Source organism: Cordyceps fumosorosea (assembly GCF_001636725.1).
Source record: "Cordyceps fumosorosea ARSEF 2679 chromosome Unknown scaffold_3, whole genome shotgun sequence".
In the NCBI taxonomy this organism is placed as follows: Eukaryota; Fungi; Ascomycota; class Sordariomycetes; order Hypocreales; family Cordycipitaceae; genus Cordyceps; species Cordyceps fumosorosea.
The window spans coordinates 59,698-82,230 of NW_017387303.1; the positions used below are offsets into that span (position 1 = coordinate 59,698).

Genomic DNA, 22,533 nt, shown 5'->3' on the forward strand with positions numbered 1-22,533 from the left:
CAACCACATCTACGGCTATTTGTGGTTCGGGCCGTTATTCTAAAGCCTGCAAGACATCAGATTAGCGTCCCATATGTTTACCTGAATAAATCGAACGTGCCACTACCGTTACCTAAAAGGAAGACATACATACTGCTTAAATGGAGCCCGGCTACGGACGTAGTGCGTCAGCCCTCCACGCTAGGGGAAAAGGGAGACGCTGCCTTGCAGCTTCATGGTACCTACTGTGACATAAGCTCACTGAGCCGATGATAAGACAATAACTCGGAAGATAGTTGCAGGCGAGCCTGACCGCGCACCTTAGTTGAGCCGAGCCAAGGTAATGCTCAAACAGGCACACCTGATGCTATCAACAAGTCTACCGAATTTGATTCCTGACCTCTCGCCTTATGACTGAAAAGCATTCGTCCATCATGTCACCATATGCAGCCTGGGCCTTTTCACGCATCGGCGTGATGGGGCAACATGGCCAGCGCTGTGGCGGCAAGGGACGTGTTGTGGCAATATTCGTCGTGGTATACGACATCGCAGAGAGGAGCGGGCCCAGCATGACTTGTACAGATTCAGACCACGGGCAAGACAACTTTTCTAGCATCTCATGGAGCGAGCCCGTCTTTCCGAATCTCATTCCAAGATGAACCCCGATGCTCTGGAAAAAGGGCAACGGCATCCGTGCGGGATGCGGCAAGGCAAGCTATGAGGGAAGGATTCAGGCTGATGGATATTGTCGCCTTCGTCGCCGCAGGGGAGGTCATCTAGGTCCATTGGCGCCATCCGCTCCGAGGCCTCTCCGGCCTCGAAGTCGTCGGACGCGAGCGCGGATAACCTGACGCCACATTCCAAGTTCAACGTAACGCCCAAAGCATGGCCGTCGAGGTGGAACGGGTGAGTAGTCTTGTTGCCCCTGTACTAGCTAACTTGGCTTTTGGTTGACAAACAGGCTGTTTTCATGTACACTCGCTCCAAGGTTATAATCCGCCATTCCGTGCGGACCGGCCAGCTGTCATCCCTCCCGGAGCCACGCATTTCCGCCGTCCATCTCCGTGGAGAGGTTCAAAGGCAACGACGCACAGTACGGACAATACAGACACGTTAGGTTCCAACGCGCCGCCGTACACCATAGTAATTTCGGCCGCCAATCATTGGAGCAATTGTCCCAGCGGCTCTGTCCAGACAAAAGGAATTTTGACCAGATGACCATGGCCACTGCATAGAGGCACACCACGTAGCAGTCACACCTTCCTCTCTTCAATCAAGCGAATTTTCTCCCATAATCATGTGCCTGGTCTTGAGCAGCTCATACGTACGAGCATGGCCGGGTCCGCCGTCGCTCCTCCTCATCCAGGTATGCCGCCATGCCAATCGGGCTTTGTACGAGTCGTCGAGGACCATGGCAGATGCGATTCGTGCAGGCAGGCCTCCCTGTGGCAACTGTCCTGTAAATCATTGGGGTCGAGTTTTACCTCCAGTTGGAATCCCATAATGATCGACCTTTGATAGATTTTACGCGATTCTTAAAATTCACGCAAGGTGTGCTATTTCAATACAGAAGACCTTAGCTAGAGAACTGCTGAAGAAGGTCTCTCAGGCGTTCGTCAGTCCCATACATTGTCAGGGCTGTTTCCCTCCAATGCGTCCAATCTTGGCTGACTCCAAAGACCTTTAGGATTGCATTCGCCAACGGTAACGCGTACGACCATTTCGGTTCTAGGGACAACCCCCAGAAGAATCTCCTAACTTTCTCATCAACCATGGTACTAGGAAGTTTCGAGATGCCCTTTTGCCGTAGTGCAGCCACTAAGCAACATCGTCAGTACTTAGTGAGACCCTGCCATTATAGAATGCGTTCATATCAGCAGTAATAAGTGATGGCCCGAAGGCTTCGCGCCGGGGCACAATACGTGCCATCTGCCAGTCAATTATGCCAGTGATGTTGAGGTTATCGTCGACAAGTAGGTGGTCGCCTTTATCATCAACATGCTTCAAGAAGAACTCTTCTGGGGATGCTGTTTGTTCGTCCGATTCAACCAGCTGTGCTGCGCTATCCTTTAGGAACCGGTAGACTAGGTACGCGTTGACGGGATACTCCGTATAGAGTTGGCCGTCCGTGATCAGCGCTAAATGTTGCCCAGCAAAGGCTGTATAATATGAACTCGCGCTTGTAAATGGTCCCTTTGGAGTAAGAATCACAAATCTGTCGCTTGCTACCGCTGAGACGGCTATCTCAGAGGACTGGAAGCACAAGGAACCAGCCTGAGAAAATGGGTAGCGCTCCAACTCAACAATAATCTCTGCGAGGTTGCCCCAGATCTTTGCTTTCTCGTCTGCATTCCCGCCAGCCCAGGGCTTTCCAGGCAGTTCTTCTATGAGAAGAAAACTCACACCAACGCCATGATCAGCTCCACGTATACCATAGCCAAAGGCTCTTGGCGCTGGCACCATTGTAGTCTCAAGAAACTTCAGCGTTGCGTATTCGCTGCGTATTAAGTAGTCTACCAATGAGACTGTCAGTCCAACGGTGTAGCTTGCAACCCGCGGAACTCGAAGGAGCCAGGATGGAGAGCCATCTTGAAAGCGAATGCGGGCATGATAGTTGGCGCATCCCATAAGCGCGCCCATTCCCACCTTGAAAGAGTGTTCAATAGTACAGCTTTTGTCGTGATTCAACCGAGACGCAAGTTGACAGACTGCCGCATCATTGATCCTATCGCGGAGACGTTCCATTTCAGCGACAGTGCGCGACATGTAAGTGGCATCACCCAAGACCTGTTCACTCCATGTTAACATTACGTGTTGAAGAACTTCAGCACCAGTACATAAAATCAGGGCGAGAAATCACACCTCTTCGCATAGATGGAGAGAAGGTGAGAGGTGGTCCGAGCATAGGTGGCGGTTACAAGTGTCGCAGCCGCCAGTTCCCCTAACGCTTGGCCTTTGGCAATCTGGGGCGAAGCAGCTGAAGAATCTGGGTTCCATGGTAAGGACTTGCGATGTTCAGCACAGGTGATTGGGAAGAGGGAGTTTGTTTTGGGTAAATGAGGAGTTGGTCTCGGGAGAAGAAAGTGAGTGTTGGCAAACGAAAGACTTTGTGTTGGGAAAAGAAAGTGCTGATTACTACCTCGTGCCGAGAAATGTGAGCAACAGATGACTAATGGGACGGCAGAGAGACAGCAGAGAGACAGCAGAGATGGCAGAGAGAGATAAAACCTGTCCCAAATCCGTCGCGACTTGTACTGTAACACCACCAGTAGAATCATAATCACATTTAATTCTATATGTGATTGTATGACACTATACCCGCACCCGCATGAATATTAGGAAGCCATCATATCAGAAGTTCGGCGCGGTTTCTCTTTCTTGCATTAGTACTTTTCTCAGTCTTTGTAGTATTTCGTCAACATTCACTGCAGTATTTCGGACGCGTTTTCATGCAGTGGACATGAATGTCTCTAGCAACAGCCACTATCAGCAGCGACTAGCCAGTCATAGCAATAAAGTCACTATTGTAAAGCTTCGATACATAGTATGAGAGACTGTTCAAGTTTTCTCTGCCAGTCAAAATAAGGACTACCACCAACAGAGAGGGCTTGTCGCCTCGAGGCAGGACGCCGGAGAGCAGTGCTGACCGGGGTGGACCGGGCGGTGGACCACGGCGGGCCGGACCGCACTTAGTTACCCTATACCGCGTACTGTATACTTGGTGAGTCGTACTGCTCCCGTCAGGCGCCTTTTGTGCTTCCTGGGGGTGCCTTCGTGCGGAGGACAGCATGGGTACATATGTACATACACATGCAAACATGTTGACGGATCTAATATAAGCCGATTACTGAAATGCGCCGGGCATGACTGGTGTGACTACAGGTGCTGTCCAGAAGCCCACCCAATAAAGAGAACGACACAACGGCACAATTCGGATTTCCATTTCGCACAGAGCGAGCACAGCTATACGCCCATCACTATACCAGAATCGATCCGCACCATCACCAGCATCCAGATAGACCCGACGGGTGGACAGAGTCTGTCTCTATACGCTCCAACAAACAGCGCCCACCTGTGCCAGCGCCGTCCCTTCGAGTCTTTCCATGCACCCTAACATCACGTTGCCGCAGCATATCACTTAGATTGCCTAAACTAACTACACACTCCACTCTATTGTTTTGCTCGTCCTCTCGCCTGTTCTTCCATGAACGCCTTTGCTTAGCATCTAGTCGTCGCAGGGCAGGCATACCCGTCATCGATGATGGCTGGTGTCTTGACCCTTCCATCGCTGCGAGCTGATCGCCATCTATTACACCGCTGGCTGGCCGTGCGCCCAATGTCCTCAATTGGGTCCTGCTTCCACCATGGGCTGGAGGTGCCTTGACAGCGTCCACACACTCACGGACGGAAGAGGTCTCGTCCCTTGCCCTTCGCCACAAATGTGGTGTTTCCCGTCACTTTGCAAGTCCCTTCACCACACGAAGGATAATACTGACCCGGTCAGCGAACGTCCATGTGCTGCAAGAACGCCGAATTTGGCGTAGTCGAGCGTGGTGTCCGGCTGACCTCTGCCCAAGACACCACGTCATGCTGAAAGTACCCCTTGCAGGCGCATGAAGTCACAATATAACCCATTCGAAGCGGAGTACCGAAGTCGGGCTTCTGATATCCTGCAAGTTGCCAACGGAGGAGACAGGAGGCTGAAGCCTGCTAACACGGGGAAAATGTTGTCACCCTACTGGCGAGGAGGAGACTCCGTTGCTAACGTCCTTCCGAGGTTATCTTTAAGCGCCATACTTCAAGGATAGTTGAATCAACACTACTTCCGGGTTAGGGAGATGCGTATAGTTCGCACAGAAGAGCGAAAGAGGAACCCAAGCTCATGCCAATCGGCTTGACCATGTAATCAATCATCCACGCCGACGGCTCTCGTCGCCTGGCGGTCCGCCAGGCTGTCCTGGCCTGTGGCCATGAGGACGACGCTCACTACCCATGAATTGTCCTGCTCCAGCGCGCGTATCTGCAACGCGGTGTCGAGGCTGTCGCAGACGGTCATCGTCACTCTTCAAGTTTCAACAGTCCAATGGCTGCGGTAGATACCTCAGCCGTCTTTGATAGCAAGAGCCGTGGCAGATTCAGCACTCTTTGCCAGAAGAGTCGACCATCTTCGCCAAATCTTCGATATGCCGGCAGAGTTAGCGAGCGTCGCCCAGTCCTGGACTCGTTCCGATGAACCCGAAGTAGATGGCTCCAACAATTGATACTCGTCTTCCTGGCGAGCTGCGGCTGTGCCTAAAGTGTTTTGTTTTCGGATCTGCCGGACCTCATTATCACAACCATGTGTTCAGTCACCCGGTTGATACTTTATCATTGTTTAAACATAACACCCGCGTACCAAGATGGTTGGTGATGGTTGGTGGGTGATGCTTAGTGGGTTTTGGGTTAAGCGGGAAGGGGGGCAAGGCGAGTCGACCCTCGGCTGCAATAGCAGACGGGCGCGGTTCCACCAACTCGTCCAACATGCGGATCCAATGTACTGCCAGGCGTGCTTGTCACATCTACCTACCAGGAGGCGGCGCGACGACGGAGATGAGGCGATCGTGCGGCAAGAGTTAGGCCTAAGCTTGCCACCAAACAAACTCGATTTGCTGAGTGGTGACGGAACGCTATAGATTACTTTCTACTAGTAGCCTAGGCTTGTTTTTTGCATTAGCAAGCATCTAGGATTATAGCACTTTTTGCACGTTCTTCGTACTTGCGGAGCTCAGGGTAGAGTCCATATCGAAATAGAAAAAAAAAAACACGACACAGCATGCACCAGACGGACGACAACCGCTCCTCTATGGGAGGACAAAATATAGAAAGCAGCACCAAATTGTTTAATATGATTCTAAGAACGCAGCGTACTGCGAATACTACAATACACTTTTTTGTTAGCTTGCCTGGCGTAAAACATGAAGAGGTCGTTAGTCGAAAAAAAAAAAAAACACGCGGGGGCAACCGCGAATAAAAGTGCGCTCCCACACGCAAATGCGCCAAAAAGGTTCTTTCTCAAATACACAGGTGTTTGTTTCGAAACGGAAAATGCAGAACGGTTGACCAAAAACAACACTTTTCCCAACAAATCTTTCGCGACCCCTATAATTTGCCGCAAGCATTTAGTATCACTACCTAAACGTATTGTCAGGCGACGCTGTTCACAGTAGAAAAAAATCAAAGACCATTGGAAATCAAAAAGCCGCCATAGCGCTGGCTTGGGCTGCCAAAAACACACCTGTTGCAGCATTGTCACTGGCATATATACATTGAGGACAAACAAGCAAGACAGTACGAACTCCCGATGTGAACAGGACTCAAGCGGCTAGCCACATTCATACGAACATCGTGATTTCAGTTACTTTTGGCGCTCTCTAATCCTCTCAAGGACTCGCTCATGAGAAACAGTAGCATATATCGTCGGTCGACAGCTTCCTCTTTCAACTCATTGAGGGTATAGTCCTTGACCACTTATGCGGGGGATGGCGGATTGGAGCGCAGAAGTGTAGGCTGGAGAGGCTCTCCCACCGACGCGCCCAGATCTCATCGAGGACGCCATTAAGACCACCGTGGGCATTGAAGATGAGAAGATTCGAGTCAACTGCGCATGAACTGCGGAAACCTGGACGAGGCCCCTATGCATATCAACCCCTTGTGCGCAAGCTGCCGCGACCACACGCGGCGAATGACAAGGCCTGGCGGATGAAACCCAAGATGGACCGAAGCGCAAGTCCAGAAACTCTTGAAGGAAGGCAATTTGGCGGAAGGGCACATCGATGTATAAGGCGGGCTGCTTTGCAACCCAATGGCGACAAGCGGCCAAGAGAATGCCGCCCAAAACCGACAAGGTGGATCACATCGTGGGCGGCGACAGCACAGAGAGCCTGCGCAGCACCTCGGTGAAGGTGATCAGGCCATGGAATGAATACCTGAGCAATTCGATGCCATTTCGGTGAGCGAAGGAGGACTGTTCTAGCTGGTAATCAAACTTGGAACACATAATGCTGGGATGTGCAGGCGGAAGAGTCGTCGCGGCCGATAATCCGCAGCATACACTCGTAGTACAGTAAGCCGCAAGAGCCAACTGGCAATCAAATAGAGGAGCAAGACGGCTGACCAGGCCAACGAGCGACAGACACAATCAATCAGTGTCAATCCCCTGTCTCAACCAGGCAGGGCAAATGGAGCGCTCGTAATGAATGACCTTTGAAGGCTGGTCACGGCCTGCACTGATGCCACTCAGCAGGGAGCGGTTAGCCCTGTATATAGCAGATTGCATCTTTCCATCTGTGTTGGCCTGCGCACACGCGCTGCATCTTTCAACGTTATCTTTCTCCCCCACGAGCAGGGCAGTGATGTGAGGGCCAAATCTGTGGTACTCGGTCGCACCCCCGCAAGATACCTAGTAGGTACCTCCCTCACCCAAGACACACGCAGATCCCCTCCTCCAACCAACCCCAACCCCCCTCAGCTGAACTCACTGAGGTACCCTCAGGTGAGATCCACCCCCCGCAGCCTGGCAGGGGAGACACAGCGGACCCTCGCCCGACCACTCCAGTGTCCGGAGCTGGGTACCCGCCGCGCTTGCTGTGCTTGTACCTCTGCGTGCACACAGTGCAACCAGCACTGTGCCTTACCCACGCTTGTCTCCGCGCTCACGCGCTCTACTAGAGGCTCATCTAGGAGCCGTCACACGCCTAGCAGCCGATGACCCATACAAGGATCTGTCGAAGCCAAAGCCTCGCGTGGTGGTGGCCAACTGTGCCTTTGGTCATGGAGGTCTGGATGTATGTAGGCGCTGTGGCAGCCCCCATGTTAAGGCAATATCGTTAGATGGATGTCTAGGCAACGTCGTCGAAATTCGGCGGGACTCGACGCAAGCAACGCATCGTAATGCAGCAAAGCTTGGAAACGGCAGGATCTGGCGTGGTCTCCGATGGACTAGTGTCCCCCGCGATACGTCTCGTCGCGACAATCCCACGCTCAGCTTCCTCGTGTTCCTGCTGAGCGGGGCAGTACAGGCGACGGAAGCCGGCCCGCGGGTGCGGCACGCCGAGCATGGCCTGGAAGAGCACCTTTTCTACGGACCCGGATGACGTTCGCGGTCGGCGCAAGCTCCGCGTGCCGAGGGGTTCGGGCGGAAACTCGAAGATTGATGCTCCGAAGCAGCCTAGACCCTCGGTGTGAGAGAAATGGACGGCCGGGCAGGGTTGAGTGATGGCGCGGTTAGGTGATTGTGTAAAAGCAGGACTCGCTGACTGCGGACTGCAGAACACTGCGCAAACTGGCCGGCTTTTGAGGCGCATCCAGCATCACCCGCCCACGTACATAGGTGGCGTCTCTCGTCGGTTCAGGTGGTAGTTTCCAGTCTCACGGCCAGACTCACAGTCTTACCATGAAGTTGACTGCTATCATTACTATATCCTCATTTCATTTTGACTTCAACTTTCCTCATCTACACCTTTATTTTTACTCTTATTTTCACATCCTAGCACGGGTAATTAGGCGGGGGCGGGTCACGAACTATGGAGCGTGCTCCTTCGCTGGCTGGAGGGAACTTTGTGTGAACCGTCATAGGTAGCTTTCCAGGTCGTAGCCGTCCTCTGGCGATCCGGTTTTGGTCTGGGCGCTGCTCAATTCCTCGGCGTGCAACCTTTGGGAGGCGTCATCGTTGTAGGCTGATGAACGGTCCTCCGTCATGTCGTCGGGTTCCTCGAGGAGGGTCAACATGCCTATGCCTGCCATGATATCCGACCCGGACAAGTCTTCCGGCATGCAAAAGTAGTCCTGGTTGTCAAAGGCTGTGTCCTGACCAATCGTTTTGTTGGTAGGGCTGGTTAGGGTCCCGTCTGAATACAATAGTGTCGGCCGTCTTTTCGTTAAGTTTGTGATCTTTGCTGAACATGGCCGTCCTTCTCTTCAAGTGCTTCTCTCAGCGTCGAGGTTCGGTGAGATCGGGCTTGGCGACGCGATTGTCCCCCGGGCGGTGGCGTTCGCCAGGCGTGCCGTCCCGGCGCGCAGCACGAGTCGGCGGCCGCACGTGGGAGATGGGCATCAAATTCGCAGTCTAACCCCGTTTTCGGTCCAGGGTGCTCTTCACACTATGCACATTGCGTGAAGGCTTCTTTGGTGGTTACGCAGCGAGTGATGCCACCTCGCAGAGCTGAAAAATGCTCGCATGTCTTGACGGTCATTAACAGTTGATGGAGTGAGACAATATTACGCCCTGTCTTGGCGGAGGGCTGAGGGCGGATCTCGCTGGGTGGCTGATGCGGGAACCGGAGCCAGACAGTGAGATGAGCCAGGAGGCCTGGATAGCATCAAGGCCGGATTACGGTCGCGCAATCGCGGCGGAGTTGAAGAGCGAGGGGAAAAAAAGAAACTAGACGCCCGGCGGCCATGGTGATGATTTGCATTGTAATTGTTGCTGAGCATAGGGTGTCCGCCAGGCGATCGGTGTGCAGCACTCGGAACGAGCGATGCCGACGTTTAAAACACAACTGGATATATTGTATGTATGTAGTAGCACCAGTGGCGGCGTAGAGAGTCTTGGCTCTGCAACTAAAAAAGGTTATTATCAGCCCAACGTAGGATCGGCGCACGACAGGCCACCTCGCTGGACTCTGGAGTTCCATGGTCCACCACCAACTTTTCGTCGTTCGGAAGCTGAGAAACGGCCGCTGAGTAGGCCGAACATCTTTCTAGACCGGCCGGGCAATTTTCAAGCCCTGCGGAACGTATCGGGGATAAATCCAGGATCGAGAAGAGTACCGCCGTTGCGCACAGCCACATGGGCGTCGTCATTGTTGTCGTAGCGGACCGGGGTTGAGGAAGCCATCGAGGCGCGCTGGGACGGGATTCGCGTGCCCTGGGTCAGACGGGATGGCAGGAGAGGATAGTACATCAAGTCAGTGCATTGATACGGCCGTTGTAATGGGCAATGTCCTTACGATGTTGAGTTAAGAACTCACGGACCTGGTGCAATATTTTTGATTACTAAACGGAGGTGGTAACAGCCTGTTTGTTTGCGCTGTCAGTTGCCGGCCGCCCGCCAGGTGCCCAGGACCAACAAACAACGACCAACACGACACAACGAACGGCCCTTGGAATAGCCACACAATGCTACCGGAATTCATCCACCTGGATTCCTCCTCATGCAACCCCTTATAAGGCCACAGCGGCTCATGAAACCCGTCACACCTGCTGCATCGCCCCCGTCAACCTCAACACCCAGCCCTACACGCCTTGCCCGATACGGTATACGCGATGTCAGCCTGCACCTCTGCTTACCCGATTCAACAACCTCCTCCGTGAGACGCCTGCCCAGCCCATCTATTCTCCGCGCCTCATTGTTTGCCTCGGCTCTCAGAAATGCATCGCGAAGCCTAGTTACGTAGCCCAGCCTAGTCCACCACCCAATCATCGAAATCAAGAAAGGGCTGTACGCCCATCGCCGGCCGCATATCCGGTGATGCGGTACCCTTTGCTGAGGCGTCGCGGTCCCTTGCGAAGCGGAACCCACCACCCTTGAGACCCTTGCTCACGGATTACTCTCTTCCATGCACCCGTACTGCCGTCACAGTCGCATCGGAAATTCTTTTCTCTACCGCCCCTGGTGCTCTGGTCCAGGCCATGACGCCGTGGCTGACGGCTCCTCGGTGATTATGCCCGAGGATATATAGCTGCTGCTTACCCTCACCCCATAGGCTGCTTTCGATCGTCACTCTCATCCATCACAGCAGATTATACTACCAACTTCTTGACCCTATTCCTCGGCGGTAGTTTTCTTTTACTCTGCTTCGTTCCATTCACAGCACACCGCAACTCCGCTTTCACCATGAAGTTCTCAGTCCTCGGCTCTCTAGCCCTGGCCGCCATCGCCGCCGCCGACCTCTTCGACGACTCCACCGAGGAGCTCAAGCTCGACATGGACGACGTGCCCATGTCCTGCAAGACTATCTGCAACCCCATCGCCACGCTGTCCGAGCAGTGCGACGTCGACCTCGGCCTCGGCAAGGGCAAGGACGAGGACCTCCTCCACAACCAGTGCGTCTGCACCAACACGAGCTTCAAGGTCGGCGAGATCGCCGCCGAGTGCGCCGACTGCATGCACCAGCACGTCAAGGCCAAGCGCAGCCTCGGCAACCACGACGATGATGACGACATTGACTCGGATGATGTCAAGGGTAAGAGTGACCAAGCCTCTCCGTAAAGTGGCATGGGATGCTGACTCCATGCGTAGACATTGATCGCCTGATCTCCGGCTGCGGCTTCACGTCAACCCACTACAACCCGACCATGGCCGCCGCTGCTGCTACCATCACGGTCGATGCCACGGCGCCCTCGCACAAGGACCAACTCACCACAACCATCAAGGGCACCCACAACGCCGCCGCTCCCACCGCCATTCCCGGCTACATGTACGCCGGTGCTGCTGCCGCTGCCGCTGCCGCCTTGCTATAAACCAATTTTTTCTGGGACATTAGGGCTGCGAAAATATAATCTGCAACCAAGCCAGAAAAGTTTGTTTCACTACGGATAGATGGTGGCGCTTGGCTTATGTGAGATGGGAGGGACGTGTTCCAGGCGTAATGGGTTTGTCAGACAGCGTTGCATTTTTACCACTTCCCCGTATGCAAGCCTTAGATTACCACTTTGTTACTCTATGAATAATGAAGATACGATAATTTGACAAAAACAATTCCGCATGTGCCGGTAACGCAGTCCCGGAGGAGGTCGGAGAACTGCTGTCTCGTGGGGCAATATCACCCCGCAAGCCACAAAAGCCACAGCCGGTGTCGATCACAGGTGGGAGCACAGCAAGGTGATTATTGAGTTTTAATGCTTCAGCATGCATATCAATAGCACAAGAAGGGGTTGATATTTCTGTGTGTGGCGTTTTTTACGTTGGAGGTTGGTCCATTGTAAGAACGCCAGCGCGACGGTGCGGGATCACTTCCCCGTAAAATACAGATCCAAATCCAAATCCAACCTGAATCTTCTGAAAATCACATACTTTGCAAATTCACAGCCTGGGGGCAGTCCCTCCACAAGGCAGCCGCGAGCAAAGCTTCATTTCTTCATCCCACCGTCACAGTCCCTCTTGACGCATCGAGCGGGCGCCACCGGCACCGCGATCAAGCTCGTGCGCTTACACGCCTGCAGCCCTTCCTTTTCTTTCTGCGCCGCCCGAGCTACCCCAGGGTAGCTCAACGGTCTGCTTGAGCCGGGGCGGGTGGGTGGGCTGATACCGGGCTGGACCGACTCGGACCGCGCCGCCCGGCGCAGCTCCTCTTCCAGCGAAGAGACGGCAACCTCAGGCAGCGGCGACAGCGACGAGCTGGAAGACGACAGCACGGGGCTGAGTGGCGCTTCCCATTCGGGTTGCGTCGTCGTCGCCGCCGCCGTCGCCTCCTGGTACAACAGCAGGTCCATGGCGTCGGGAGTGGTGGGCGACGGAGGCGTCGGAGACGCTGGTGGTGAGACGAGATCCGACGACGGAAATTCCTCTCTTTCATCCTTCTCCTCTTCTTCCTCCTCCTCTTCCACTGGGGTTAGTTCGGCGGCGTAATAGAGGAGAGCACTGGATGTGTTGCGCAGGCTGCTGGAGATGGTGCGCGCGGTGTGGAGGAGCGCCAGGCTGCAGAGGGCAGCGCAGCAGAGGGTGACGAGCTGGAGAGTCTCGAGGGACATGGTAAAGTGAGGCATGACGGTTTGATAGTTTGGCTCGTAGAAGAAGGACCTTGAGTTGCGGAATGGTATGGGATGGGAGGGCTGAGGGAAGCGGGTTGCAGTTATATAGAATGGAGCAGGGATGAATGACTTGCATGTTGTCACCGAACGTGAGTGTGCGAACAGTTCAAAATTCTTTGTTTCTTTCTTTCGGAGCTAAACATCCCATATCTGCTACAATACATTTCTTTGTTATGGGATCGACGACCAACAGATCAAAGACTGAACATGCGGTGTCCCTGAATCACGCCAAATTTGCATGGGTCAAACGAACAAGAAGGGGAGTTCGACACGGCAAGTGAGTGTTGATACATTGCTAATTAAGAATTAAAGATTACAATTGCTCTGTCATACACAAAAAGCCAAGGCACACCTTCCCTGATTAACTGTCGCAATGATTGCCACCCAGTCCTTGCTCCGCACAAAGATCAGATCCAAAGCAGCAGCAGCGACAACACCAACACCAGCCACCACTGCTCCGGCAAGTTCCTTCTCAGCCACCCCGATGTCCTTATGAGCTGCATCTTGTACATCTTCAGATCCCTCGGTTTATTTGCGCACTTGGGCGTGTCATACACCAGACAGCCCAAGCCCGGGCGGGACTCGCACTCGTAGTGCTCTCGGCGGCGCTTTAATAGTAGCCTATAAAACCTGCATCAGCAAACTTTATCCTTCCCACCTCCCATTATAGAGAGGATAAACTTACGGAACACTTCCCCGGCAGAAGCGCAGGTCGCTGCCTAGGTCGCAGCTGTGGTCGTTGGGGCAGTCGAGGTGCAGCCGGCGGCGCTCGAGCAGCCACTCCACCTTGAGCGGCATGCCCGTGTTGACGAGCAGCCGCATGCGCCGGTTAGTCTGCTTGAGCGACAGCGCGTCTGGGTATGTGAGGAGCTCGGAGATTTGTAGGTGCAGCTCCGCCGGCAGCAACATGAAATTGGTGAGCGTGATATCGGCGGGCGGCATCGGGGCGGGGCCGTCGTGTTCGGCCGCCGGTGGCGGTGGCGGCTGCATGGTTGCGGACGTCATGATGCACTTGTAAATGAAGAACAAAATCCCTGGAGGCGACTGGAACGATAAAAAACACTCGATGTGGTCTATATGAACGCTGTTTGTCTGTCAGGGGTGCTTGTCTTGGACATTGTCTGCCCTTTTGTTTGTCGGAATTAATTGTGCTGCCTTGGGCGGCTTGCGGATGGCCGCTCCACAGGGGGCTCTCTCCGTAACAGGCTGTGCTAGGCAGCGGGATTCTCGTGAGGCGGAATACGCCCAGTTATTGAGCAGCTGAATTGATACGAAGGTGATAGTTTGTTTCGCCTCGCTGTCAGAATTGTGAGTCGTAGCAAAGTTTGTCTTGTTTATCTACACGTGCACAGCGGCTATAGGGTAGCGCTATCTAAGCGTAGTTGCTATGAGGGACCACGGAGGTTAATTGTGCACTTGGAATCGCGCGGGGAACTAAAGGCGGGTTTTCATTTGCTTCCCTAATTGGTTTGTTTTCATTTTCAGACCTGGAAAAATTGGGTTGGGTCTGGTCCCGGTTTCAATAGTAAGTCATGTCCTTCCGGGACTCATGTAGACAATAACCAAAGTCCCGTAGCTCAAGGCCTGCCACACGTGTCACAGATCAAATATATGCCGATAAACCTACATTGGGGAGTCACAACAGCATATTTTTGTATAATTGATTTCCCTTCTGGGAGCATGTCGGCCGCGACCGGTCGCTGTCTGCTTCGCGGCCTCACACGGCATATGATTACCACCAGGATCAAGATGGCCGAAAAAGACTTCATCGAGTACCACAAGCCCGGATTTCAATATTGGCGCGAATATAAAATGCGCTTCTATCCCCTCATCAGCGACGGAAGACGTGGATGAGACAAGTCTACTGCCACACACTGAGTCTACGGCCAACGAGGGCACCCCTGGAGCAAAATGGGCGACATCTACGACTGCTATCACTGCAAGAGTACCACGTCTCTCACATGCGAAGGCAAATGCATGAACTGCGGGTACTGGCCCAGGGTCTGCTGCAACCATCCTACATGCGGGCCGTCTTCCGTGAAGCATGACCCATGGTGAAAGAAGAGGTAACGGCTGGTATTGATGCTGGGAAGAAATTCAGAACTCTACTGACTTGGGCAAGATTAGGTAGCGGCTCACTCTCTGGACCAAAAGCCACCAGCTCGTAGAATATAAAGCTTCTGCGAACGCCACAAAGACATCATGGCCATGGTGTTGAGGCCTCATGACCACGGCTATCATTGAATGGGGGGTTGAAGTCATCTTCCTGCGCGCTGTCAAGTTCAACGAGACATCATACCTATCAGACGTGATTTTCGAAACTCACTAGAGAAATCAGCAACTTTGGCTGTCAACCGATGATTTAAAGAATTACGTCCCTGTCATTCGTGAGCCTGTCTTTATTTAGTCATGCTGGCTCTCGACGCCCGCACCAGTACGTTAGGGCCATAAGAACAGTAATTAGTCTGTCCTGGCACAATGCGCTCTACAAGGAAGGATTTTTTGTAGCCTCATAAGTGAGGAATCTATGCCTCATAAATAGGGCCGAGTGTGTCCTGTCGCCGCCTGGAGATACACGTGATGTCGCGCGCATTCCGTGGGGGGCCTGCAAGACGCCGTCGCACGCCACTTAACGCGCTACCTCACCGTTCAGGATTTGTTGCCACCAAACATCTACACCCGTGCATCATGCCTTCTGCTCTCAGATGATGGCAGCGGATGACGGCGATTTCCCATTCGATTTATCGCCCGATGAGGAGCGGCTCCTGATACGCCTGGTCACAGACGTAGAGACCAAGAAGGATTCAGTCGCCGCCGCCATCGACGCGCTGCCTGCACGGTCGGATTTCGCACCAGATGCGCCGATAGACGATGGCCGCGCTCCGACCGCTGCTGAAGAGGACGCTGCGGCTGAATCAGCCAACACATCCACAGCGGCGTTGCTTCGCTCCACAAGCAGCCAGATTAGCTCTCCGACTTGTATGTGCCTCACTTCTCGCCCCCTCCGTTCTTATCAGCGTGGAAAGCTGACTGACTCTGAAGCGCCCAGTAAAACGTGCTTCGGAGTGCCCTGAAGATACCGCGACGGAAGTGCAGTCTGCGCCAGTCCGTGAGGACTTTGAGGACGAGTTCGACGACCACCGCTCCCCGCTGAAAAGGTTCCGCTCGTTTCCGCGGCGCCCGCTGACCGTCTCGGACCTGACATCGGGCGCCTGGTGTGAGCTGCAGTACTGGTACACGCTGTCGCGGCTCCCCGGTGGGCGGCGGACGCGCACGGCGGCGATGCAGCAGGGGTCCGCGCTGCACCAGAAGCTCGAGGACGAGGTGCACACGACGGTCGAGGTCGAGGTGCTCAGTCGCGAGGACGGCTTCGGCGTCCGGCTGTGGAACCTGATCCAGGGCCTGCGCACGCTGCGCGGGACCGGCCTGACGCGGGAGCTGGAGATTTGGGGCGTGGTGGACGGGAACCTCGTCAACGGCGTGATCGACTACCTGAGTTACGAGAACCCAAACCCAGAGTTCGAGTTGGAGCTCAGTCAGGAGGAGGCGCAAGAGGAGGCGAAGCAGGCCAAGGTCACAGACTATTTTGCGTCGACGACGCCCGACAAGGAGAACAAGCCAGAGGGTCCCAAGGTCTACATTGCTGACGTCAAGACAAGAGGCTCGCTGAGAAAGGTACCCGACTCTGTGCTACGGCCAGCCAAGATACAGCTGCTACTGTACCACCGCTTCCTCGCAGACCTCGCAGCCGGTCACCTCGACTTTTACAAAGTATTCCGTCGGTACGGTCTCGATCCTGATGCGCCGTTCTCCGACACCTTTCTCGCGCAAATGGCCGGCTCCCATGACGAGATGCTCGATACCAGCCCGTCCAGCTCCTGGCAGAGCAGCGAGGGCGGGGATCTACCGTACCGGAGTCTGCGGGAGCTGCTGCCGCTTGTCGAGCGTGAGGTCGGCCTCACGTTCCCCGCGGGCCTCGTGTCGGTCGGCCCCATGCTGCGCGTCGAATACGTCCACCGCGGCGACGGGTTCGTGATCGGGCACCACGACTTTGCGGCCTCACGCTCCGCGCTGGACGGGTACGTGGGCGCGTACATGGCCTGGTGGCGCGGTGAGCGGCGCGCGGCGGGCGTCAGCTTGGACGAGGCCTTCAAGTGCAGGACATGCGAGTTTGCGGATACGTGCACGTGGCGCGCGGCGATGGACGCCAGGAGGGTGCAGAGCGTGCGAGAGAGGTTACGAGCGGCGGGCTCGAAGAAGCCAGCTACATGACTCATGCTGAATGAAGAATATAATGAAGAAGTAAAGACAAACCCTGACTATCGCATTAGGCGGTTGATGTCGAGCGGAATCAGGCAGCTCTGCTTTGTTATGGCGGCTGAGGGCTGCCTAAATTGCATGTCAAAGACTACGTCATGTGGCTGATGCACCCACGCTTGAATTGATTCCATTTTTATGTATATTTAAAGAAGAATTATTCTTATTACCCATTAATATTACCGTTTACTATCATCTTCTTTCTATTTCACTCCTATTGCATCTCTACGTGTCCAACGGTGGAATTGCTGTTGCTCCGTTGTGCACGGCCCCACCATCTTCAATAGCATCCTCCCACTGCAAAATCCAGCCTCAACAAACATCACTGTCGCGACAGACAAATGGCCGTTGGCGATGCGGCGATCGCGATACAGCGAGGAAAGCGACCAGCATGAGCAAGATGGCATTCCTTTACACCACAAGCGCCCCTTCGGCGCCGGGCTGAAGCGCAAAAAGGTCGAATTCGTGCGGGCGCAAGACTCAGACGACTACATTTCTACCTTGCCGTCAACCCGGCCAACCAGCTCCATCGTCGGCGACCTGTACGCCAACATCGTCATGGGAAACGCCTCCGCGTCGGCGAAGAACTCGGACAAGACGGGCAGCGACAGTTCGGGGCCCGGAGCTGCCCCCGACAAGACGCCCGTCGCAGACGAGGCAGTGACGTGCCCCGTCTGCTCCTTGCCCATCACGACGACGGTCGAGGCGCACGAGGCGTCGCTCGCGCACCAGGTCAGCGTCGAGCACTCGCACCCGCCGTCGGCGCTGGACCGGACGCGCATGGGCCTGCGGGCGCTGGCCGCGCAGGGCTGGGACCCGGACGCGCGGGTCGGGCTGGGGCGCGCGGGCGGCGAGGGCACGCGGTACCCGATCAAGGTGGCGGCCAAGGACGACGTGCTGGGCGTGGGAGCCACAGCGCCGGAGCCGGCGAAGAAGACGGCGCAGCAGAGGGCCGAGGAGGAGGCGCGCCGCCAGCTCACGACCAAGGAGCGCAAGGCGCGCGGGGCGGAGGAGCAGCGGCGGGCGGCGCGGTTGCAGGCGGAGATTTACGGGCGGCAGGACCTGGACAAGTACTTGAAGGGGGACGGCAAGGAATGGGAGTGAGCGTGTTGGTTGGTGCGTCGGGTATAAGAGGGCATGATATTCGGCTATGCTAATCGGAGACGGAGGTTGACGTAACAGGACGAGGAGCATGAATGATGAATGAGTACCCAGGGTTGATACAGGCGTTTCAGATGGAAGATGGGCATGACGGACGGGTGCCAGAGTGATGAAGGAGCGTAGATGATTTTTTATTGTTTTTTTTTTTCTTTAACAGCATCTTGTTACTAAAATGCGAGTATAACCAGAGATATCGAGGATCTTTGCCAATTAATTAAATTGAGCAACTAACACCACCTAGGCCAGGTGTTTGGTTATGCTAGCGCTGGGAGGCTTCCCGGGCGCATCGCAGGCGCTGGCTGGGCTGACGAGATCCACTGCGGACCTGCAGGAAGCACCTGTACTTAGAACAGCACCTGCAGAAGTGCCCTGAATCATTTTACAGGAATAAACAATAATAATGAAACAAATTAATTCCATGGAATCCGTCCATTGAGTTGAACTATTCAGCATCTCCATTTATAGCTGTCCGCGCAGACTCGTGGCCTTGTGCCCTGACAAGCAAGCCACATCGGTTGCCGCAAGCAGCCGCCCCGGCATGACGCTGTGCAAGTACCACCTCTACTCTAAATGTACAACCCCGCCAAACCTCCTTCCCACATTGGTACTCTAGTAGGTACCCAAGCACACCAAGGAAGCTCCTGTTTTTGAATCTTGCATATCCGCAAATCACCTCGGCCGGTTCCAGCGATGCCCATCTTTCTCGTATAATCTTTTCGCCAACCCGTCCCCTGCAGCCATCACCACGAATCGCTTATCCGTGCTGCTGCCAACTCTCACTTGTTGCTGATCTCGCGCTGGGCCTTGCGTCTCGAGGGTCGGCCCCGTGACATCACCGCCTCCTTCTCCTCCTCCTCCTCCGCCGCCAGCAACCACTTCTACCACTCATCCACCCAGCAACCCAGAACGACGCGCGCGAGGAGCTCCCTCGTCCGCCGCCGCCGACAACATGGGGCTCTCGGTCATTCAAGAACAGCACGATGGTACTGCCACTACCAATTCTCCCCGAAACGCCGTATTACAAGCGCCGCAGACTGACTTGCTCTCCTAGTCATCCTCAACGAGATCCGGAGCATCACCCAAGGCGACGTACGACTGGTCCCGGCCACCTTCCGCCATCAACTCTAGCTAATCACGAATGCGCAGTGGAAATGTCTCATCGTCGACGAAAACTCGCACAAGATCTTGAACAACTGCATCAAGGAAGATGATATTCTCAACAACAATATTGCCAGTTCGTCACTCCCGCCTCAGATCTAGTTTCCCCCCGACCCCGCGCTTCCAACCAGCCAGCCAGCTAACCGCCCCTGCTTGCCACACACAGCCATCGAGCGCATCGAGGACCGTCGCGAGCCGAACCCCGAGATGGACGCCATCTACATCCTGACCCCCGACGCCCACATTGTCGACTGCCTCCTCGCCGACTTCGAGGTCCGCCGCTACCGCAGGGCCTACCTCGTCTGGACCAACCTGCTCGAACCCGGCCTGCGACGGCGCATTGACGACTTTCGCGGAATTCGTGATCTTCGCGCCAGCTCCAAAACGCTCTTTAGCGACTTTTACCCCCGCGAGTCGCATCTCGTCATCTTCCGCGACCCTTGGAGCTTTCCTATGCTCTACCACCCAGCCTGCAACAACCTCGTCCCCAAGCACATGCAAAATTTAGCCCAAAAGGTACCTGATTTAATACAGCAATCATCTACGCCACCTGATCTGCTTGCTAATCAACGTCCAGATTGCCGGAGTCTGCATCACGTTGGGAGAGTACCCCAAAGTCCGCTTCTACCAGCCTCGCAACGCCATCCACGAGGCCCACGTTCTGTGCAGCCACTTGGCGCGCTTTGTGCAGGAGGAGCTCGACGGCTATGCTCAATACAACAAGAACTTCCCGCCCCAAACGAACCGACCCCAAGGCGTGTTGCTCATCACTGATCGCTCGATGGACTTGATGGCTCCCCTGCTACACGAGTTCTCATACCAAGCCATGGCGCACGACCTTTTGCCCATCAAAGAAAACGACAAGGTCACTTACCATACAGTCATCAACGCAAACACGCCAGAGGCTGAAGAAAAAGACATGGAGCTCTCCGAAAGGGACAAGGTCTGGGTCGACAACCGCCATCGTCACATGAAGGACACGATTGATAAGCTTATGGGCGACTTTCGAAAGTTCCTCGCTGAGAACCCACACTTTACCGACGAAAACGCGGATCCCACCAACCTAAGTGCAATTAGAGACATGCTGGCTGGTCTACCACAGTTCCAGGAAATGAAGGGAGCTTACTCGTTGCACCTTACCATGGCGCAAGAGTGTATGAACATTTTCGAACGCAACAAGCTGCCCGATATTGCCTCGGCAGAGCAGACTCTTGCCACTGGTATTGACGAAGACTTCCGAAAGCCGAAAAATGTATTGGAATCCATTGTCAGACTACTCGATGACGAGGCTGTTCGACCACTGGACAGACTACGCCTGATTATCATGTACATTCTCTTCCGTGGAGGTATCATTATGGAGGATGTTCAAAAACTCCTGAACCATGCCGGCCTACCTGTTCAGGACGGCGAAGTCATAAGCAATCTTGAGCTGCTGGGCGGCTCAGTCAAGCACCAGCTCAAAGATCAGCGGCGGCCATATGTCGCCTTGTTCCCCAAAGATCCAAAGGCGACCCAGTCTGACGAGGAATCGTTCCTATCACGCTTTGACCCTGCACTGAAACCTCTTCTCGAGCATCTCGTCAAGGGCACATTAGATCAAGGAATATTCCCGTATGTCAAGCCGCCTCTGGACCCCAACGAAGAATTGCTCGCAGCGCAGGGAACCTCTCTCCGAGCAGGAAGACCGAACTGGGCCGCGGCGGGACGTCGCCAGCCCGAGAACAAACAACGCATAATTGTCTTCATGGCTGGTGGTGCGACGTATAGTGAAAGCCGCGTCTGCTACGACGTTGGCAGGCAAAATAGCCGCGACATTATCCTCACAACCTCACACATGCTGACGCCGCAATTCTTTATTCGACAGGTCGGTGATCTGAGCCGCGACAAGCGGCAACTCGATCTGCCACTCGACAGACCAAAGCCTCGCGCACCAGCACATCTGTTTGAGCGCCCTGCGCCTCCCCGTGGCGTGCAACCGCCACCGGGGCAAGTACCACTGCAACAAGGTCGCGGTGGCGGTCGCGCGCCTCCTCCTCAAGGTGGTCTGCCGACCCGACCCGGACAAAGCGGCGTCCCCAAGGCACCGGCGCCACCCACCCAGGCCATGGGCAACATGAGCCTGAACAACCCACCCGTACTGCCGAGCAACGGTGGCGGCCCGCTTCCGGTGCCACCTTCAGTACCGGCGCCAGCGCCGGCGGACGGCAAGCTACACAAAGAGAAGAAGCGGAGAAACTTTCTGGGCATGAAGAAGTAGAGCTCTCTCCGGCTGAGAGATATTTCCGTGTCATCGCCGCCGCCCACCGTGTCGGAAGACGAGGCGGCAGCGGCGGCGACAGCGGCGGCGATCGCGGTACGCCGCCTCAAGCGCCGCTCGTCAACCGAGGCGACCAAGCGCTCGTCGTCGGCTGAGACGTTCAAGCTGGGCGTCGCGGTGCGCGAGAAGAGGTCGTTCACGTGGTCGTCGTCGCTTCGAAAAAGAAAGCGTGGCCGAAGTTGAATCAGAAGGGGCTGGGGGTAAATAGTTGGAATAGATCAAAGCAAACACACACCGCAGCGGACTAGGGAGGCATGTTTAGGAAAGGAATTGTAATAAATACACTGAAATTTCCTCTACCTCTCCAGGCTTGGCAACGAAGTTCTTGTCTACTGTAACACGCCCTTGTCAACAGTTACTTAGGCGGACAACATCTCCCAAACACCGTGTACAGGCATGGTGTACAAGTAACCACGGTTCTTCACATTGCATTTCATTTCCTCTGTACTTTTTTATAATCTTTTCCTTTGTTGAATATGTGGCGGGATATACATCTCATCATACCCTTTGTCGCATTCCATCCTGGCACCACCAAAGTGTGCTATGCCAAACAACATCCCTCCACCGCCGCCCATGCCATTCATCCATCCATCCGCTCTTCTTGCAAGGAAACCGGGCCCCCTTTCCTTCAGAAGACGGACAGACAGTTGACGACAAGGTTGGGCATGTTCGGAAAAGTAGGCTCGGCGAGTTTCCGGAAGCGTAATAGAAGAAAGAAACCTCGTCATCCCCACCTCGACCTCTCAAAAATAAAAGGACCTTTCCCGTCCATTCGTTTTCCTATCTTTCCCTTCCCGGGCTGAGAAATTAGG

General features: G+C 54.7%; 7 protein-coding genes across 7 annotated transcripts; 4 read left to right on the forward strand and 3 right to left on the reverse strand.

Annotated features, from left to right (window-relative positions):
- Positions 1-8,586: 8,586 nt before the first annotated feature.
- Positions 8,587-8,920, reverse strand: ISF_01700 (hypothetical protein; the record flags this gene model as incomplete). Its single annotated transcript, XM_018845307.1, has 2 exons — positions 8,587-8,823; positions 8,873-8,920. The coding sequence occupies 2 exons, from the start codon at positions 8,918-8,920 to the stop codon at positions 8,587-8,589; spliced, it is 285 nt and encodes a 94-aa protein (XP_018707030.1).
- A 1,932-nt stretch (positions 8,921-10,852) lies between these two features.
- ISF_01701 (hypothetical protein) lies at positions 10,853-11,478 on the forward strand (the record flags this gene model as incomplete). The annotated part of the gene is made up of 2 exons (XM_018845308.1): positions 10,853-11,201; positions 11,258-11,478. 2 exons carry the CDS (start codon positions 10,853-10,855, stop codon positions 11,476-11,478), a joined length of 570 nt encoding a protein of 189 aa, XP_018707031.1.
- A 609-nt stretch (positions 11,479-12,087) lies between these two features.
- ISF_01702 (hypothetical protein) lies at positions 12,088-12,723 on the reverse strand (the record flags this gene model as incomplete). Its single annotated transcript, XM_018845309.1, has 1 exon — positions 12,088-12,723. The coding sequence occupies one exon, from the start codon at positions 12,721-12,723 to the stop codon at positions 12,088-12,090; it is 636 nt and encodes a 211-aa protein (XP_018707032.1).
- Positions 12,724-13,175: 452 nt separating this feature from the next.
- On the reverse strand, positions 13,176-13,758 carry ISF_01703 (hypothetical protein; the record flags this gene model as incomplete). Its single annotated transcript, XM_018845310.1, has 2 exons — positions 13,176-13,389; positions 13,454-13,758. The coding sequence occupies 2 exons, from the start codon at positions 13,756-13,758 to the stop codon at positions 13,176-13,178; spliced, it is 519 nt and encodes a 172-aa protein (XP_018707033.1).
- Positions 13,759-15,476: 1,718 nt separating this feature from the next.
- Positions 15,477-17,040, forward strand: ISF_01704 (Defects in morphology protein 1-like protein; the record flags this gene model as incomplete). Its single annotated transcript, XM_018845311.1, has 2 exons — positions 15,477-15,747; positions 15,818-17,040. The coding sequence occupies 2 exons, from the start codon at positions 15,477-15,479 to the stop codon at positions 17,038-17,040; spliced, it is 1,494 nt and encodes a 497-aa protein (XP_018707034.1).
- Positions 17,041-17,439: 399 nt separating this feature from the next.
- Positions 17,440-18,189, forward strand: ISF_01705 (D111/G-patch; the record flags this gene model as incomplete). Its single annotated transcript, XM_018845312.1, has 1 exon — positions 17,440-18,189. The coding sequence occupies one exon, from the start codon at positions 17,440-17,442 to the stop codon at positions 18,187-18,189; it is 750 nt and encodes a 249-aa protein (XP_018707035.1).
- Positions 18,190-19,195: 1,006 nt separating this feature from the next.
- On the forward strand, positions 19,196-21,661 carry ISF_01706 (Sec1 family superfamily; the record flags this gene model as incomplete). The annotated part of the gene is made up of 5 exons (XM_018845313.1): positions 19,196-19,229; positions 19,298-19,335; positions 19,393-19,480; positions 19,571-19,920; positions 19,982-21,661. 5 exons carry the CDS (start codon positions 19,196-19,198, stop codon positions 21,659-21,661), a joined length of 2,190 nt encoding a protein of 729 aa, XP_018707036.1.
- Between the last annotated feature and the right edge of the window lie 872 nt (positions 21,662-22,533).